We start from the raw sequence: 20,331 nt of genomic DNA on the forward strand, positions 1-20,331 counted from the left end.
TTAGAGGGCGAACATGGAGCGACGAGGAGGTAAGTGCCTCATCAATATTTGGTGCGACTAGTATGTTTCGAAACTGCTAGAAAAAACGCACAAAAAGCATACCGGTTCTTCTCATCAAAGGACCCGTGTTGCCTATTAGTCGGTACAGACGATGGAACTGCCGTCTCTTTTGTAGCAGATCTTCATGTCTGCATACAACGGAGGAAATTCTGGTGCTGTTTTGAATGTTTTGAACATTTTATGAGTTCTTCGTGAGTTCTGGTAAAAATAAAACCATATGTACGCTAGGGCTGTCAAAATTGCTCAAAGATGACGTTTGAATATTCCCTATAAAAAAAACATGAATATTCAAACTATTCGAACATCTGGGTGCGCATTTTGTCAATGACGTGCATTACATTACATGACGCGCATTCTCTCTCTCTCTCTCTCTCTCTCTCTCTCTCTCTCTCTCTCTCTCTCTCGCTCTCTCGCCCTCGCCCTCGCCCTCGCCCTCGCACATAACGGTTTAAATGAACAAAATTTGAGTGCTGATCAAGAGTTTTGTGCAAGCAATTTAAGGTTATGACTGTTGACCAAAATAAAGCAGGCTTTTTCCAGTGATTGAAACATATATTATTAATATTAATATAAGTTTTACAGCATATTCAACGCTCCGAGCGAGCTGTGCTGTGGTAAACATGGAACTTTTCCTTGACATGAAACGGTAAATAATCAAACTGCTCCAGTGGAAGGAGTCTAATTCGAGTTAGTTGACTGGTAGTTGCAAATTAATGAGAGTTAGTTGACACAGTTGCACAGTTACTTCTACTTAATACAATGTCTAAAGTGGACTATTGAAATAAAGTGTAACCACATATGTAGTTATACATTTATGCAAACAAGATGAGTCATAAAATGTTTTGGTCCATTGTCACTGACATTTTTTGTTGTTGTATGGACTTTTAGGAGTGCATCAGTATATAGAAACTAAACTAAATAAACGTGGTGCCCCAAAACTCCAATTTTAGGTAGTAAAGTTTTTCTAACTAACATTGAACTTTTTCAAACATGGGAAATTCTAACACCCTCTGCTGATCCAAAATCAGTATGTATTCTTTCACACAGCCTGGTGACTTCATACATTTGCTTGCATTCTTTTGGCAGACATTTTTCTTAGCACAGCAACGTCTACCTCCTACCTTCTTGCTTAGTCGTTGTGAATTTCAGTTTGTGGTTTTAAATGCCTGCAGTCGGTGTAGCTATACGGATGGTATGCTACAAAATGAATGGGCATGTCTAAATGCACGCTGTCTCACAGTGTGACTACAGCCTATTTATGCTCATCCTCTCAGAGTTAAAGTCATACTGTGGTGAGGAGTGCCGCCACTGGCTGTATTCTCCGTGGTGTGACTTCTGGGCTATATGAGTTGGAACGCTGTCAACACATAGCCCGGATTCCTGTGGTGAAATCCAAACACTACTAGCATGTTTACACCTGGCTGCTTTTCCTGTAGGTGAGGCCCTGTGCTTCCAGCCTCCATTCATAGGAGAGTGGTTCAGTGAGATGACTGTGAACCAATAAAACACATCGAGGGCACCTTGGGAAACTGTTAATTGCCTGCAGTGAGTGTACTCAAGGTCACCTAAGATACCCTACTCTGCATGTATGTTCGCTTGAATGCTGCTGTGATGAGACAGACCTATTTATAATAATTATGACTGAACTAAGCCTGAGTGTTCATCATTATAATTTTTATCCGATTGTGATTTTTGAATTGTGTCTTTTCATATCTAATTCACAAGCTTCTACAATTCAGATTGTAATTCAGTTTTGATTTATAAGCATGTTTCAGTTATAATGCCCATTTTGCTTAAAAAAAAAAATTCTCACACAGCTAATACTGTTAATAATACAGTGAACCTTATAAATGAGCATATTACTAAAATAATTTAAAAAATGATGATCAATGTTAGGTTTTAAAAAAATCAACAATAATCATAAATAATACTCAACAAAAATAAAAATGTACAGTTGCAAGAAAGGTACTGCTTGCAGAATCTGTTAAAATGTGAATAAGTAACTCATTCAAAGAGAGATCATTCAAAATGCATGTTATTGTGCTGTCCTGAATAAGATATTTTACATACAATTTTTTTATTATAAAAACATGTTTACAACTCTGTGGCGATAAATATTATGTGGTATTTCAGTTCAAATACTTCAATAACTTAGTTGAAGCTTATTGTTGAAGGACATTTTTGTTTAATATATATATATATATATATATATATATATATATATATATATATATATATATATATATATAATATATAATATGGGTTCTGAAACCAGAACAGTTGAGAATGACCAGTCTAGCAACACGAGTCTGCCATCTGGAATGATAATGAATAGCCTTCCTTACATCCTTAAGCTCTTATTTGAACCTTTTTGTTCAATAGCAGTTAGTAAAAACTAACCACAGTTGTCCACAGCAAAGGATTCTAGAACAAATTGAGAATGAGAAACTACATCCGAGGTCAGCGAAATGTTTCACTGGGGAGGATAGATGAGTTGATGTGGATGAATGAGCAGCAGTGACTGCTAGTTGGAAGCTCTAGCTTGATAGAATTTTCAGCGGTCTTGCGCTATAGCGTTACCAGTGGCAAGATGCTGCAGTGTGACAGTGGTTTTGGCTCTTTCATAATGTTGCATCAGAGGTTTTCACTGAGAGCTTTTCTAATATATTCTCTGCTGATAATACTGATTCTCGATCCCCATGGCTTGATTTGGCTCAACAAAAGCATGAATTTGCATTGGATTTTGTGGGGAAGATAAAGGGAAAACCTCATTATCTTACAAGATATAATGTTCTGTCTTATGATCATTTAATGTTTAATGGCATTTATCCAAAATATTATATTATATTATATACAAGTAAATATATTTAGATCTTTGTTGTAATTTGCTGTGCTAATAATAATAATAATAATAATAATAATAATAATAATAATAATAATAATAATAATAATAATAATAATAATAATAATACAATAAAAAAAACAAATAAAACATTTTAAATGTAATCTTTAGCAAATCTTAAATCAGCACTAGGTCACTTTTCAACCTTCATAATATATTTTCAAGACTCTTGTGATGATAAATCGACTTACAATAGGTTGAATGACACGTCTGCCATAGCTTGATGGGGTCTGTATCGTTTTTAATCGTACTTTTAAACTTCGGGTTTCGGGTAGTAACCCGAGAACAAAAAGAACTACAAAATTCGACTGCTTTACGGCATATACATCACTTCCACCAACACCCACACTTCCTTAAATTCGGATGTGCAAGCCCAACTTTGTTTGTCGGATAATATAGTCATGTCCGAAGCAGCACAGACAAATAAGAAAGAAAAGGTTTTGTTGGAGGAAAGCAATAAGAGGAAAGGAAAAAGTGATGGGATTAATGGCAGTATGAGGATCAACATGTGACCAGCGTTTGCTCGTTGGCGTGAGCTGAAGGAGGCGTGCCCGACCGATGCTGTCCTGCTTGTTACGGTGATTACCTACCACTCAAACATTGAATTGAAGTATCATATAGGTTCTGTAAAACGGTAACCAATAGACTACTATAATGACGCTGGCTTGTAAATCGCGATGCTCACGTTATTTGGCGTTTGAAAAAAATAAAACCCATGAAATTATATTCATATGACATGCTGAAACATATGCCACTGACTGTAACGTTACCTGGGATGAAGACATTTCACACGCGACGCCAGAAGAACTCCTGCATGTGAACTCCTCCTGCAGTGTTCAGGGGAACTGTTAGTGCTGCACCAACCCGCGGGCCGCTTTTATGAAGTTATGTGGCCCGCCCCGCACCACTGTATATATTTTTACAACCCGCCCTGCACCCACGACCATTAGATAGACATACAGGGTCCGCGGGTTATGAGACGACCCGCACATCACTAGTTCAGGGCTATCAGGGTTGTCATGTCAACAAATGCACGCGCGATGGCATCCCCTTATGAAGGATGACAGCTTACGACAGTAGTTGAGGACATTATTTTTTCCCAACTGTAGGGGGACCCCGAGAGCAAAAAAGTTACCAAGTGCTGCTTTAAAATCTTTTTTCAAATTGTATGTTTACCATCCACTATCCGTATTATTTTTTTTATTTCTGTACCCTAATACACACCAGTCAGGTGTAGTATAATGACCACTGACAGGTGAAGTGAATTACACTGATTATCTCTTTATCATGTCGCCTGTTAGTGAGTAGACAGCAAGTTACATTTTTTCCCTCAAAGTTGATGTGTTAGAAGCAGGAAAAATGGGCAAGCGTAAATGATCCAAAACTACACTTCTTGTGGTTTGTTCGCATAAGTGGTCAGTATTTATCAAAGTAGTGAAAGGGTCATGGGCGGCCAAGGCTCAGTGAAACCTGTGGGGTGCGAAGGCTATCCTGTGGGGTTAAATCAAACAGACAAGCTACTGTAGCTCCAATTGCTCAGGAAGTTAATGCTGGGTCTGATAGAAAGGTGTCAGAATACATAGTGTATCACAGTTTGTTGCGTATGGGGCTGCATAACCGCAGATCAGATTGCCCATGCTGACCCCTGTCCTCCCCTGAATTCCTCAACATTGGGCACATGAGCATCAGAACTGAACCACAGAACAAAGGAAGAAGGTGGCCTGATCTGATGAATCACGTTTTCTTTACATCACATGGTTGGTTCTGCTGTGAAACATTGGGTCCTGTCAGCCATGTGGATGTTACTTTGACACATAACACCTACTTATACATTGTTGCAGACCATGTACACACTTTCATGGAAATTGTATTCCCTGGTGGCTGTGGCCTCTGCTGAAAGCACCCTGCCACAAAACAAAAATGGTTTAGGAATAGTTTGAGGAGCACAACAACGAGTTTGAGGTGTTGACATGATTTCCAAATTCCCCAGATCTCAATCCACTCAAGCATCTGTGGGATGAGTTGAACAAACAGGTCCGATCCATAAAGGCCTTACAGGACTTTAAGGATCTGCTGCTAACATCTTGGTGCCAAAAACCAGAGCACACCTTTAGGGGTGTAGTGGAGCCCATGCCTCAATGGGTCAGGGCTGTTCTGGCTGCAAAAGGGGGACCAACACAATATTAGGAATGTTATAATGCCTGATCGGTGCATATCAACATATTCTTTTTTTAAACTTTATGATTTTCTTGATTTTATTCAGCCATTTCATGCCTTTCATCAGATGTTGTGCTATGTTGAGTCTACATGTCACAAAGACAAAATCAATACATATGCATGAAACTTTGTGAGATGCTTATCCCATTAATGTGGATGGCTGGATTTGTAAATTGGTTGCAGGGATAAGAGTGTATATGTTTGTACACATTCATGTGTAGAAAGAGATTATTTTTGATCCCTAAGCACAGGCCTGACCACACTCATGCTGTAGCCTTTATTGATCGCTGAGAATTACGGTCCATTATGCTTTACGAACATAAAAGGGCTTTGCAGGGCTACTGCCATAATTCATTTGAGTAGACTGGGATCATGCTCACTCGCTATGTGTTTTTTCAAATATGTCAGCTCTCTGTTGCATCAAAATATTACAAAATGTTATTTGTGCAAAACTGATCAGTTGTGTTGTTAATATACTGTTATAGTCTTCATTTAATGTTTTATTTTAACATTTTCAGTTTTAGACATTTTATGTGCTTTTGTTTTTTACATTTTTATTGAGTTTTATTTTAAGTGATTTTAATTTCACTTTTAGTAACCAAAATTCTTTAGTTGCCAAGGCAACATTTCTAAACTTTAAAGTTTTAAGTTTAGGTTAAGTGTCCATCTAATATTAATATTTTGTTTTATTTGAGCTTTATTTTTAATAAAATTGTATTAAAATATGGACCATGCATTTTTTTTTAATCTGAATTATTTTAGAGGAAGCACTGTCTCATTAGAGAAAACACAGCTTTTGAGCTCTTAACAAGGTGATGCTTGCTTGTACCTGTAGATTCTGTGGGCATGAGAGTTTTACCAGACTGAGTTTTACCTGAATATATATATATGGAACAGTCTCTGAGTCTTTTGTGCCTAATGAAAAGAAAAACTTGTGCTTGGTGTTAACAATTTCTATTCTTCCCTGGAGTTCTTGCCCTCTTGTCTATGCCAGATTGTCTCACTTACTTTAGAGTTCAACACATTATGTTTTCTCTTTCGGCTACAGGTGTGTGTTTGTGATTTTGTGTCTGTTTTTGTATGTGTGTGTGTGTGTGTGTGTGTGTGTGTGTGTGTGCGTGTAAGCAGGAGTAGCGTAGCTGTGTGGGTGGAGGCATAAAATGTTTTTCTTCTCTCCTAGAATTGTCTTGTTTATAGCATTATAAAATTATTATTTTACCACAGGAATGCATAAGCAGTTTTAAGTGTCACAGTCTTCATATGTCTAAATCCTGTCTGAACTGCTGTTTATAAAAATGCAGGAAACAATGCTGCAGAGGTTATTTGATAAGCATTGAATCAAATGACAATCGATTGAAAACATGAGCCTTTTGGCATTTTGCGGCAGTATAGTGCGGTCACCATACAATAAGAAACATGAAGCCACTAGCCTGATGTTGAACTTTAAATTCAATTCTTCAAAATCCAATCAGCCAGTACTGAAACCCTACATTTTCAAAGTCATCAACCATGCTGCTGTTATTAGCTGATATTAGCTTGCTGCATATACGCAGTCTGTTTTTACTAAAGTTACTGTTAGGTATTTCCTTTAAATAACTCATGCATGACAGTGTACTGCAGCCTACTGCAGAAATAATATTAGAGAGTACTAGGGTAGTATAAAAGTATGTTATTCTAAGCACATTCAAGAATAACCATGAAAAATGTGAAATAAAAAAAGACTTTCATTAAGACCTTTTGCTATGCGTTTTTTAGCTTGCATTTTGGATGTTAGTCAAGTATGTTCATGACACTTGGCAGGTCATAAAAAAGAGCAGGTATTTGAGCCGCATACGGTATGACCATTCTATGAAAAAGGGAAAAATTCTTTAATATGTCACATTAAGCTGTGCCTTTAATACAAGGTTCAACTCTTGAGGTTTTTTCCCCCCAGGCGGAACGGTTCAAATTTGTAACATTTTCTGCTAAAATGGACAGAATGTTATTGTTTTTTGTTGTTTTTGACCCTTGTAACCTTGTAAACAGTACTTTAAAGGGTTATTCACCCAAAAATGAATATTATCCCATGATGTACTCAACCTAGGTGTTTATAACATTCTTATTTAAGACGAATACAATCAGAGTTATATTAAAAAATGTCCTGGCTCTTCCAAGCTTTATAATGGCAGTGACTGTTGGGTCATAATTTACTTTATAAAGTTTTAAATATGGATATTTTTCTTACACAAATGCATCAGTTTGCTTCAGAAGGGACTTTATTAACCCCCCGGACCGGTGTGGAGCAGTTGTATGATAAGTTGATGCACTTTTATGGACTTCAAAAATGACACTGCACAGTCACTGCAATTATAAATCTGGTAAGAGACAGATTTTTTTTTATATATATATATATATATATATATATATATATATATATATATATATATATATATATATATATATATATATATATATATATATCTCAGATTTTATTCGGCTGAAAAAAAGAGCCCTTTACGATTTTCAGGTAGGAAATGTACAGAAATAATAAAGTCTTTACTGCACGAATAAAAAAAAAAAAAATATATAGATCAATCCTTATTAAGGCTACAAATGTTATTCAGTCAAGGGTAGTGAGGGATTTTAATTTTCTCTTGTTCTTTGATTAACATGTCACAGACAGCAGTAGGTTTATTAGGCTACTGTCATTTTAAGACCTGACTCACATGACACATCCTTTTTTTCTCACAACTCTTCTCGTTTATTCAACACTGTGCTTATGAGGATACTTGACAAAACAGGAACTTTAGGCATAATTGTGTGTTTTTGTCTGTTTTTGTCGTGAAAAAAAAGAATTTAAAGTGGAGCTGCCATGATGTCTGAAGCCGCTTCACAGTCAGCGCGGCAGAACAGATTTAAGTTCTTGTTTGCGTCTTATTGCTTTTGAATGGTTTAATAGCACTTGAATGAATGATACTGTAGCGCGAAAGGACGACAGAAAAAAACTAGATGTCGCGTTAATTGCATTAAATGTTTGAAATATGTGAATTTGAAAAGATTTTTTTTTTTAAACGCGTGTTAATTTTGATAGCACTAGTAATGTTTTGTTGTTATTTTTTAAATCAGTTCTTGAGTTTGACTAATTTGTGACCCATTTTGTCTTTCTTTGTATTTGCAGAGTAAAGATATTGGCATTCAGATGCACGAGGAGCTGGTGAAAGTGACGAACGAGCTGTACACTGTGAGTATAATGTCTCTCAATCTCTCTCTCTTTATTTTTCCTTCTCTCTATCCTCGCCTTCCCTCTGAATGGAGCTCTCACCCGCTGTGTCCTGCCATGCACCATGGAAACGCTGACTCTCCAGCCAAGGACAAAAACAGTTTGGCTGTGCGACAGTTTGGAGAAGAAAGAAACTGTTGCTTCAAATAGTTTTCTATTAAAGGATGGGAAAATGAATCAAGGGATTTTTTTTAAAGGGAATAATGAAAGTGGTAGTACTTGTGATTGTGGTATTGATGGGGAAACAGTTGATTGGTGACGACTGCTCCACTCCTTTTTAAGCTTCATAGTAGTCGTTACTTCAATCGCTTCCACATTGCATTTTAATTTGCTTCAGAATCTAGGTCATTAGGAGCTGAAATCCTTCTTTCTCTTACATCAACATTTTCTCATCAACCAAGATGGATGCTCTTTCTTTTTTTCATTCTGGATGAAATCCAAGGTACCTCTGCAGAGGAGCAGGCTGAGATTAATGTTGTCACCCATGACAGGGCATCAGAGAACATTCTTCTCCATCGCGCGACCAATTCCAGATGTCCGCTTTGCATCTTTATGCAGGTGGCGTAGTAAAATGTCTCACCCGTATCCCTGAATGGAACTAGCTACAGTGTAGCCCATATGATCATTGTCCTGTTGTCTTGACTGCGGCTGTTAATCACAGTGTCAAACGCGTATAAAATGTCAATGTACTCCACCTACCACCTATAAAAGATCGGAAACTATAAATCACAGTCCTGAAGCCATTTTTTAAATGCTTTGGAGCACAGATATGATACTTATGAATCAGGGAGACACTGTTTGTTCCTTTAAAATGTTGAAACGCACACTTATGCGTTTTGGAATCTGCAGCTCTGACGCTGATGTGCTTCAAGGTCACTGACAGAGTGTAATGTATTGCTGGAGAAGACATGGGAGAGGTTCATTATCCTTTCCCTGCCTGCCACCCTTTCTCGTTCTTTCATTTTCCTCAAATAAAGCCTTGTCAGGATACTGAATCCCTGCACTAAATTATGTTGTGCATCACTGTGGTCATGAAATATTTAGTATTCATTTTTCTGCTAAGTAGTCCCAGAAATGTGGGCTTTTGGCTGCATTATTAGAATATAGGCTGTGTGCAGTTTTAGCATTCCTTTTTGGATGATTATATGTATATAATTAGCTAATTATGCATAAATTATGATAATTTAACACAAATACCAATTTAGTGTTATGCTGAACAGTGTTATGAATAATCAACATTTTCACACTTTGCAAACCTTTACATTAAATTTGCTTGATATAGCATGGCTTGCATTTGAGCAACTGTTGATATACAGCTTGATAATAAAAATGAAAGAGAGTCAATAAAAATGTTTTAACAATATATTTTTTAAATAAACATTTTTTTATACCATTTGACCATATATAGTCATATTTGACCACTTTGAGAATATTGGCATATGCCAATAACAGCACTCGATTGCTCTTATGACAGCCTTGTTAGGCAATAGATGCACATGTTCTGTGTTCAATATTTATATTTTTTTTAACATTTTGAGAGAATACTTATTTAATTGAATATTGCCCTTCATCAACCTTGTTTAAAATAAATGCTAAATTCAGATATTTAGCAATTTTTTATTTTAAATATTATCTTTTTATATACACTTAAAGGTGAACTATGTAGTATTTTTGCAGTAAAATATCCAAAAACCACTAGGCCGGTGTTATATATTTTGTTCAGTTGAGTACCTACAATATCCCAGAAGTTTCCAACTATTTGTAAATTGTGAGAAAATTGCTATTTTAACTAAGGACAGGGACGTTTTAACATTGCATTTGAGGGAGTCGCCTGTCAATTGCGTCATATCTGCGTTACCCTCGGTTTCGGCTTTTATTTGACAGGAGCGCTTACTCTTAGCAGTGTGAACAAGTTAACGCACAGAGTAAAGTCATAACATCGTTTTGAACACACTTAAATGTATCTAATATGATAAACAGACCTACATTACCTCAAAATCATAACCGGAAGAGCGGATCTGTGCAGGCGCCCGGCGAATGTCTCCCGTCCCTTCATAATAAAAGTCCCGGTATTTGCGAGGCGGGTATTTGTTTAACAATCGCTCCAGCAGCTGTGCTCAGGTCCATAACACTCGGCCCTGCTCTGCTTAAGACTACAGTAACGTTAATAACCGCATGCATGAACGTGATTTCTGCCCGAGTCCTATTTTCCACCGGCTGTGATGAGAAGACCACATCTCCCAAGATGCTGCTCTCACACAATGCGTCATCAAACCACGATTTGTTTTGAATAGGCGCCCTCTAGTGGACGGAAAGCTCCATAGTGCACCTTTAAAGGATTAGTTCGCCCAAAAATGAAAACTCAGTCATTAATTATTTACTTTCGTCGTTTGACACCCGTAAGATCTCCGTTCTTCTTTGGAACACAAATGAAGATCCGATGGCTCAGAAACGCCTTCATCGACACCAATGTCATTTCCTCTCTCAAGACCCATAAAAGACACTAAAGACGACGTTACAAAGTCCATCTCACTACAGTGGCTCTACAATCATTTTATGAAGCGACGAGAATAGTTTTTGTGCAAAAAAACCCTGAATAAAGACTTATATAGTGATATGCCGATTTCAAAACAATGTTTCGAACGTTATGAATCAGTGTATCGATTCATGATTCAGATCTCCAATGTCACGTGATTTCTGCAATTTGGCAGTTTGACACGCGATCAAATTAAATGCAGTCAATTAAATGCAGTTATAAATGCAGTCCATTTAAATGTGCAACTTGTGTATTCTGTCATTCAGACTGATTACCAAAAGTATGCATCTATTTATTTTTAGCTCTATCTGAGAAGTTTGAAAAAGTTAGTGTTTTCTGTTTTGTGATTTAAAGTAATGCGAATTTTGCACATTTGTGGAAAGTAAAAGCTCAGCAGCTTTTACCAGGGAACAGGGCTGTAATAAATGACAGCCGAAGTACATTGGAATATTGGTTGTGTGCTGTATTTGAGAACAGCAGTCCTTTACCTAAATGATGGCACGGTGAACGGCTCATTATAAATTCTGTAGCTTTAAGGAAATTAGTCTATAGCGCAGTGCCCTTGCACAACTGCACTTGAAGCTCTATTAAACATGCATCTATGCATAAGAATTTAAGTGTTGACTTTGGGAGCCCGTCCCAAAAGACAGACATGTGACTGAATTTTATGTGAAAGAGTTGTAATTGCAGGCCTTCAAAACCCATTATGTAGTGTGAGATTGTTTCTCTTACATTTTTAGCAAGGTTGCAGCTCTTTCATCTGTTATGGTATGGTACACAGGAGAAATCCTAATGCAGAAATTGAAGTCCTGCCTTTCCTTCCTATTTTGTTCTACTCTATTCTGTCATTTACTCTTGTGCACTGGGGTTTTAAAGGGATAATTCACCCCAAAATTAAAATGTTGTCATTACTTGCTCACCCTAAATTTGTTCCAGTTTCTATTTTCTGTTGAAAAAAAAAGAAAAAAGAAAGAAATGTTTTAAAGTATGTCGGTAACCAAACAGTTGACCGCACCCATTGACTCGCACCCACTGACTTCCATAGAAGAAGAAAAAATACTATGGAAGTCGAAGGGTGCCGTCAACAGTCTGGTTACCAGCTTTCTTTAAAATGTATTCTTTTGTGTTCAACAGAAGAAAGAAACTGAAATGAAATGAGGGTGAGCAAATGATGACAACATTTTCATTTTTGGGTGAGCTATCCCTTTAAAGGCATCAGCCTGAACACAATGAGGACCATCAATCTGAAATGATGAACGAGTTGGCGCTACCCATTTAGCCAGTTGAACCTCATTCTCCTCGTCGATCACAAGGTCTTACAAAAGACAGTCTGTCTTTGAGTTGACAGGGAAATAGTTTACTTAGAATGTCTCTTCAGCAGGCGCTTAAGAGGTTGAAATGGTAGCAGTTAGGGTGTGTACCACGGTGCAAGAGCATGTAGATGTGCTCCAGGCAGTTTGTGTGGAAATGGAAGTTGTATATAAATCATTGCATGTTAGTTTAAGGTCTCTGGCTAATGCTCAAATACTGAGCTAATGCGGCTTAGCAAAGGAAAAGAGAATATCCTTGCACAGCTCTAGAACAAACCTAAGTGGCCACAAAACCTTAAGGCAGTGGTGCTAGATGTGAGGATAAATGTCAGTTTTTCAACCTAAGAATGGTGAGAATGTACTTTATGTGGTAACATTTACACTGTTATAGAGTTGGATTCTCCTGCTAAAAACATGGCCAACATTTCTAAAAGCGAGTTGGACGTATGACAGAGTATTTATGTGACAAATATACCCCTTCAGGATTCGCATAAGTTTCTAAAGGTTTTTTTAGACTATGGCCCTGAAGTCCTAAAGGGCAGAATTGCTTGTAAGGGCACTTCTCCCGGATGAGCGTGAACAAACATCAACCAGAGCGAGAGCAAGAGCAACGAGTTTAGTTTGGGTTACAGAAGCCATCGGCAGCGCTGTCATTTATTTATTTCATTTTTTTTTACCACAAAATCATTAAATGTCACTAAAGAAATGTGTTAGGGCGTCTTCACACTTGATGTTTTTTTTGAAGCTGCCAGTGTCTGTTTTACATTATAATCCTATAGAGTAAACCATGTTTTCAAGTTGTGAGCGCTTTTTTAAACACCAACGCCGACATCTTTTTCTGTAGCTCAACGCATCTTTTTAAGTTGAAAAAAGTTACACATTTCTGATGAAACTGCCTTTTTTAACAGCTGACCAATGACAAGCGAGTAGCGAGTCCTGACCCGTTTCCATAACAACATGAAAAATGTAAACTGTGCTGGTAGATCAACAGTAGTATCAGGTCTTCAAACTGACTTTTGTTAAAGGTTTAGTTTACCCCAAAATGGAAATTCTGTCATTAATTACTTACCCTCATATCGTTGGACACCCGTAAGAATCATTGTATGAAGCGATGAGAATAGTTTTTGTGCGAAAAAAACTAATAACGATTTATATAGTGATGTGCCGATTGCCAAACTGCTGTAATCACGTGACATTGGCGATACGATTCATGAATCGATACGCTGATTCATAACCGTTTGAAACTTTGTTTTTAAATCGGCCCATCACTATAAATATTTTTTTATTTTTTTGCACACAAAAAAATATTTTCGTCGCTTCATAAAATGATTGTAGAGCCACTGTAGTGAGATGGACTTTGTAACGTCGTCTTTAGTGCTTTTATGGGTCTTGAGAGGAAATGACATTGGTGTCAATGAAGGCCTTTCTGAGCCATCGGATTTCAACAAAAGTATCTTCATTTGTGTTCCGAAGATGAACGGAGGTCTTACGGGTGTCGAACGACTTTAACGTAAGTAATTAATGACAGAATTTTCATTTTTGGGTGAACTAACCATTAAGTCTAAAATGTGGCGCAAACCGTGCATCATCCAACCAGAGCTCCTGGACTCAATTATTGTAAGCACCATACTCTTTTCTTTCCCGTATAATGTTGTGCACCCACAAATGGCTTTTTGAACCAACATTCTCCCCCCCTTTAACGTCAAAAGCCAACACAAGAGCCAACTTTCTCTTTCTCAACATTATGCATCTCTACAGCACACAGCACTCTTGTTGCTGCTGTTGTTATAGCAACAAAAGACGCCCTTGGCTGCTATTGAAACCAAACGCTGACAGCTTAAAGAGCGCTCTTGTCAACTTTTTCTTGTCAAAAAACACGTCAAGTGTGAACACAGCCTTAATGTCATAAAGAAGTGTGCTTCTGGTTGTGAGAGAAAGATAACAGCTTCCCAAATAACCCAGCGTTAAGGAAACAGTGGATGCAGTGTTTTTCCAGAGCAGCAATATAGTTTTGCAAGTGTGTTTGTTTGTTCCCGGTAGTGAGCCGAAACCCCAGGTGGTGATTGAAACTGCATCAAATGTCTGTGTTTTGTTGGCAATCAGTGCATGTAAGTGCATATAATACAACACAAACGTATAGTGAATTGAAAGCTATCCAGGGTGTGTGTGTGTGTGTGTGTGTGTGTGTGTGTGTGTGTGTGTGTGTGTGTGTGTGTGTGTGTGTGTGTGTGTGTGTGTGTGTGTGTGTGTGTGTGTGTGTGTGTGTGTGTGTGTGTGTGTGTGTGTGTGTGTGTGTGTTTGTGTGTGTGTGTGTTCGAGACGCATCCATAAGCTCGGCTGTTTTCGGAAAGAATCGGTACAGAGTGTCTGTCTTTTAAATATGATACAACTAAAAAGACCCTATAGAGATATGGATGCATCTCAAGATTAACATGAGATTGGCAGAAACTGTGTGTGTTATGTACCCTTTAACTGTTTTAAGAGAAATATATGACATTTTATAAAACAATTTATTTTTATTTATTTATTTCATGATTCAAAATAAAATAAAAAAACATAATTAGTTTGTTGTAATCATGAGGAGGAGTTATCCATGCGGTTACATGCTATGATCGTACTACAAAATACCACTGTTAAACTATGGTTATTTTGCAAGCACTTCTACAAATTTTCATCAGGACTGTACCCTATAGTTTTCAATAGTATTAAAGGGGTACTTCAGCACTGGGAAAACAAATCTGTATGTAAACTGGGTCATTAATGTTGTAGAAATGTAAAATTATTTTTGATTTTGGTACCTTCTAGACTGAGAAAAGAGAGAAAATGTATTTTTGTCTCATGGGGATGAAAGACTACAATTCCCAGAATGCTTCGCTGCCCTGTTAGGCCATTCCCAAAGCCACCACTACTGGATTACTGTGACTGAGTTGAAGACACTACATTTAAAAACTGAAGGTGTCTGTTCAATATAATGATGGAGTCGCCACGTGAGTCTCACAGCACTAACGCTGCAGGAGTCAGATTACATTGACCATCATGAATGAGTTGGTGAGCTTTCATGATGAGAGCTGAGATAAACAGCTCGCATACACAACGTGTGTTCAGTCTGGCGTGTTTTCAGTTCATGCCTTTGGAAGCTTAACTTTCATAGAAATTAATTTGAGAAGTTAAAACTCTTACATTGCTCACAATAGCTCCGTTTAGATGAATGCCTGCAGCTGTGAGCTGAGCTGTGAGTGAGATCTCCATCCCCCATGCGTGGGTTGAAAACATTCGGAAATAGCTCCCTCTGCTGGCTGTAGTCTTTACCTTTGGCCAAAATTCGTCTGATGGCGCAAATATCGTCAATTCATAAATCTCTTGTCTCAGGGGGATATGAGGGGAGGAAGCACAATCATTTAAATATACTCCAGGGTTTCTACTGATACAAAGCCATATGCTATAATCACTGAAGTAACCCTTAAAAAGTAATTTGTATGAAACATTTCAGATTTTATTAATCATAACAACAGAATTGTGTGTACATCAGAATTACACCTGTTTAAAGATGTCCCAGAGCTGCATCTAATGTCAGCTTTGCCCTAGCGTCGCTCTTTACAGCTTAGGTCATCTCACCTCAACATGCCTGTAAATACAATTTTGATGCTGGAGGTTTGCCAGCCATGTCCATCAAGCCTGCTTGTAAACATGTTCCTTTGCTGTGTTCTCTTTGAGGGTTATGGGCTGATAAGTGACAGCCTTGGGAGGATCTGAGTGCTAACCTAGATTTTCTCCTGCACTGGAGTACACAGATCCTGTCAAATTTACACACCAGCTCAGTATTTTCATTCATGATTTCAGCCTGCCTGCAGTTTTAAGAATGCCTCTGTGAGCGTTTTGGTCTTATTGAGTTTGTAAAAAGGGATTTTAACCTGTGTTGTGTCCTGGAAAATTATTTAAATAATGTTCTTAGCTATATTATCTGGACATAATGGTGCATTAATGCTGAAGTCAGCAAGGTTTTAGTGCATTGTAACAGTCAAACACCACACCAGATTTTGCCCTACATCAACCTTGCCATGGCGGCATCATTTACACAACCGCATGTGAAACGGCAGAGTACACCGTCTAAAAATCTGTTTGCTCGAAGACATCGCTCACATCTGTGTATGTTTACCAGACCCTGTTAAAAGGGCTGGTGATCTGTCCTGGGGCCAGACACAGCTAGCGCTTCTCTGAGAAACATCCTTTGCATCCTCTTCCTAATGAGCTTGAGGAAACAGCTTTTTACATCAGGGAATACTAGGGACAGAGGGCCATGGAAACTGTGTAACGGTTAATGACTGGAACATGTTATATTAGTTCGAAGAACAAGGCTAATGGTGTAGGTGTATTGAATTTAGAACATTTAACATGACTTCATGTATTACTAAATTTTGAAGTATTTGTGACTGAAATAGTCACAATTTTTTGGTTGTTCCCCTTCATAAAATTATTCATCTTGCAGAAACTACCGTTCCGATTCTTTTGACAGTAAATACATTTATAATGTCAATTTCAAATAAACGCTGTTCTTTGAACTTTTTATACATTAAAATCATTGTTTCCACAAAAACATTTTGGATAACAAGATTAACACCAAATCAGTACGTAGAATGATTTCGGAAGGAACATGTGACACTCAAGACCGGAGTAATGATGCTGAAAATACCATCGCAGGAACATATTACATTTTTAAAATATAATATAATAGAAAACATTTATTTTAAATTGTAATACATCCTCTTAATATTACAGTTTTAGCTTTTAAGCTTTTGAACCGTGTGTCATATTACTAAAAGGAAATGCTTGTACATTTTTCATGCTAAATATTTTCTTGTATCCCAGTTTAATGCATACAGAGATAAGTAATAGGAATGTAAAGTCATGTCCAGTGTAGACAGCTTCTAGCTGTTGCGGCACGATACAACATGTAAACGGTCACATCCAATGTAGACATGGTGTAAATGATCTTAATATTGTGTACATTTTAATTCCTTTAAGAAAGCCGTCCACAAAGAATTTAAACACTGGCTCTGGGGTGCTTTTAAAGCATTGTTTGTTTTACAATTTCTGACGTAACCAATCTGTAAATTGACAATACTACCTGTTTGTCCAAATAATGGAAGATGGGGGAAAACCTGGTCATAAATAATCAATATTTTGCCGTTCAATTTCATATTGTACCGCTAGTAGCACAGACACATCAAATCTTTAAATCACTAAGGAAACGGCACTAAAAGCATGCACAGTGCCATCATGCGGACGCACTTGATGACCTCCTCTGGAATGAGCTGATGGTCTGTGTGTGTAAAGTTAGAGTGAAATGGCTGAGTGTATGTACATTAATGTCAGGGTCAGGGCAGATGAGCAGTCAGTGGACGCCTGCAGTCTGGCTGATTTAATAAGCGTTTTATTGAAAACACCGTCTGACATGCATCTGCCGGCTATAAGGAGAGGAATAAAGCAATGGTGCAGAGACCCCCCCCCCCCCCCCATGCTCTGTTCTATTGTTTAAGCAGGGAGGATAATGGGGTTGAATAGCAGACTCAGTCATACCAGTCAGACATGAGGTAAAACAGTTTCCATTGTTGCGAACACCTCCTGTCATACACAACTGCTGCTCTAGGCTAAACACTGTCATGCCGCCCCCTCTCCTCACACTCACAATTCAATATTCTCCACAAATCATTTATTATACCATGTTGTAAATGCCCATTTTTGATTGAAAGCAAAAACGTGCTATTTTTGTGAATGTATCTTTAAATGCAAAGAGGGCGGAGCCAGTACAGCTGTTTGGTTTTGATTATCATCGTTACGGTCACGCTCATAATGTGACACTGCAGTTCTTCATCTTCATGAAAGTTTTTTATCTGCATGTTTTAAAGCCATATCAGCCTATAAACTTCTGATGTATGGTTTTATGTGCGCACACATCCGAAGCAAGCGCACAGAAAGCTGCATGTCAGACAGCATGCAACATGAGTATTAAACTAAGCTCTCTTTCAAGTCTTATTGTGTGTTCACATAAACACAGTTGGTTATAGCTCTAAGTAGGCAAGTAAAGAAATCACATTTTTAGATCTGTGTATTAAAGTATAAGCAGTGTATTATACAGTACCTACTGCTGTATATGCAGTCAATATGAACTAAAAACCACTGCTCTTGACTGAATAACTTTAGTAGCTTTAATAAGAATACATTTATGCTTTCTTTTATGCTAATAGGGCAGAGTCTGTCAGCAGCCGTGGGCGGGGCCTGATCAATGTGACGTCACATTGCATAGAAATTGGAAACTGCTTAAGGGGTAGTCACACGACACTTTTCGTTCCATTGACTTCTATTCAAACACATGCGAATGTGTCAGAACAGAAACACAAGCTCATGCAAAAAGTGTTGCATTTCGCTGCGTTCCAAAGTTCATTCTTGGCGAACTCTGAGCTGCGAATTTACTTAACTTTACTTGGTGTGACCAGAAGAAGATCAATATATCATGGGTGTGACCTCTTGGCTGAATTTAAAAAAGAATATTTTTACTCCTCTTGTAGTTTGTATATTTTGTACATTTTGAATGTAGTACTATTTGTTATATGTTGTATTCATGTTTATAAAAATATGTGCTTCTAGTGTGACCGCGGCTTTATTCTGAGACACTGCTAATGATTTATGGGCATTACAATTTTTTTTTTTTAACACCATTAATTTGGTTGGTGGTTGTGTACACCATGTAAACGGGAATTTTGCATAATAGGTCCCCTTTAAAATCATTAGTCATCACCAGCAGTAAGAGTTTTCATCTTTTGTATTCATGTCCAGATAGTTTTATTAGTTTTTGCTTTGATGGCATTTTTGGATGTGTACATCAGGGTGCTTTGATTTGTAGAACGATGCAGCGTTCTAGAGTGGGGTAAGGCAGGAGTGGCACTGCTACCGAGAATGAAGGAATAGATTTAGAAAGTGCAATAATTCCAAACAAATGTCCAAAAAATAATAAATCAATAATAAATAAACAGAGCTCAAAAAATAAATAGATCTCATACAGGGAGCTGTTTTCGGAGTAAAAATGTGCGGTTTTGTTTGAATCAGCTTTGTGTTTCATACGCACTTCCTTCAGAATCTCATTGTCTTTAGATCGCCCCCTCCTTCAGCCTCTGTCATCCCTGGTTTGAGTGGAAGGCTTGGACTTGTGGTGGAAAGAGGCAGGATTATGGGTGGTATGGTATTTCTGCCAAGTCCATACTCATATGCATATTCATGAGATGGCTTGCTCTGTAGAGCTAACGGGAATACATCTGATCCTCCTCAACTGAGAATGGCACAGCTTCCCTGGAATGAAACTAGTCTGGAGATCATTTCAAGGCAGTGTAAGGATTGAGTTGTTTTGCATCATTATAAAAAAGTATATGCTATAATGTTAGTTACTTTCTCCTGTCCCAGTTTAATGGGCATTGATGATATTAATGGGTTAGTTCACTTCAAAATGAGAGTTCTGTCATTTACTCGCCTTCATTTTGTTCAAACCTGTATGACTTTCCATGTTTTATGGAGCACAGTATTTTGCAGTCTTTTCACACTGCACTTTTCTGTATGATCAAAGTAAGGAAAAAGGAAAAACTAATAAAACATACAGTAATATTGTGAAATCTTATTACAGTTCAAAATAAATGTTTTCGGCAACACTTTTTTTATGGTTTAGTTTATTTATAAGTTCAGTTATTATCATGCATATTACTAGGATATTGGCTGTTTATTAGTACTTATTAATGCCTTATTCTTCATGACCTTATTCTACATCTCTTAATCCTACACCTAAACCTAAATGCTACAAAACTGCATTACTAACTATTAATAAGCAGTAAATTAGGAGTTTATTTAGGCAAAAGTCGTAGTTAATAGTGAATATGTGTTCCCCATACTAAAATATTTCCATAATTTCAATTTTAAAATATTTTAAATTGTAATTTATTTGTGATTTTCAGTCTTTAGTGTCATGATCCTTCAGAAATCCTTCTAATATGCTGATGTTTGT

The 20,331-nt window shown here is 37.4% G+C and overlaps 1 protein-coding gene across 2 annotated transcripts in view; it reads left to right on the forward strand.

The window, feature by feature from the left end:
* Nucleotides 1-20,331, forward strand: part of srgap3 (SLIT-ROBO Rho GTPase activating protein 3) — a 122,253-nt gene that overhangs the window by 52,962 nt on the left and 48,960 nt on the right. For both annotated transcript variants that reach the window (XM_067460155.1, XM_067460156.1), the window contains exon 4: nt 8,337-8,399. In XM_067460155.1, coding sequence (XP_067316256.1) covers nt 8,337-8,399 — 63 coding nt within the window. The remainder of the gene's footprint in view (nt 1-8,336; nt 8,400-20,331) is intronic.

Source organism: Pseudorasbora parva, chromosome 12 (genome assembly GCF_024679245.1).
Source record: "Pseudorasbora parva isolate DD20220531a chromosome 12, ASM2467924v1, whole genome shotgun sequence".
Classification (NCBI taxonomy): Eukaryota; Metazoa; Chordata; class Actinopteri; order Cypriniformes; family Gobionidae; genus Pseudorasbora; species Pseudorasbora parva.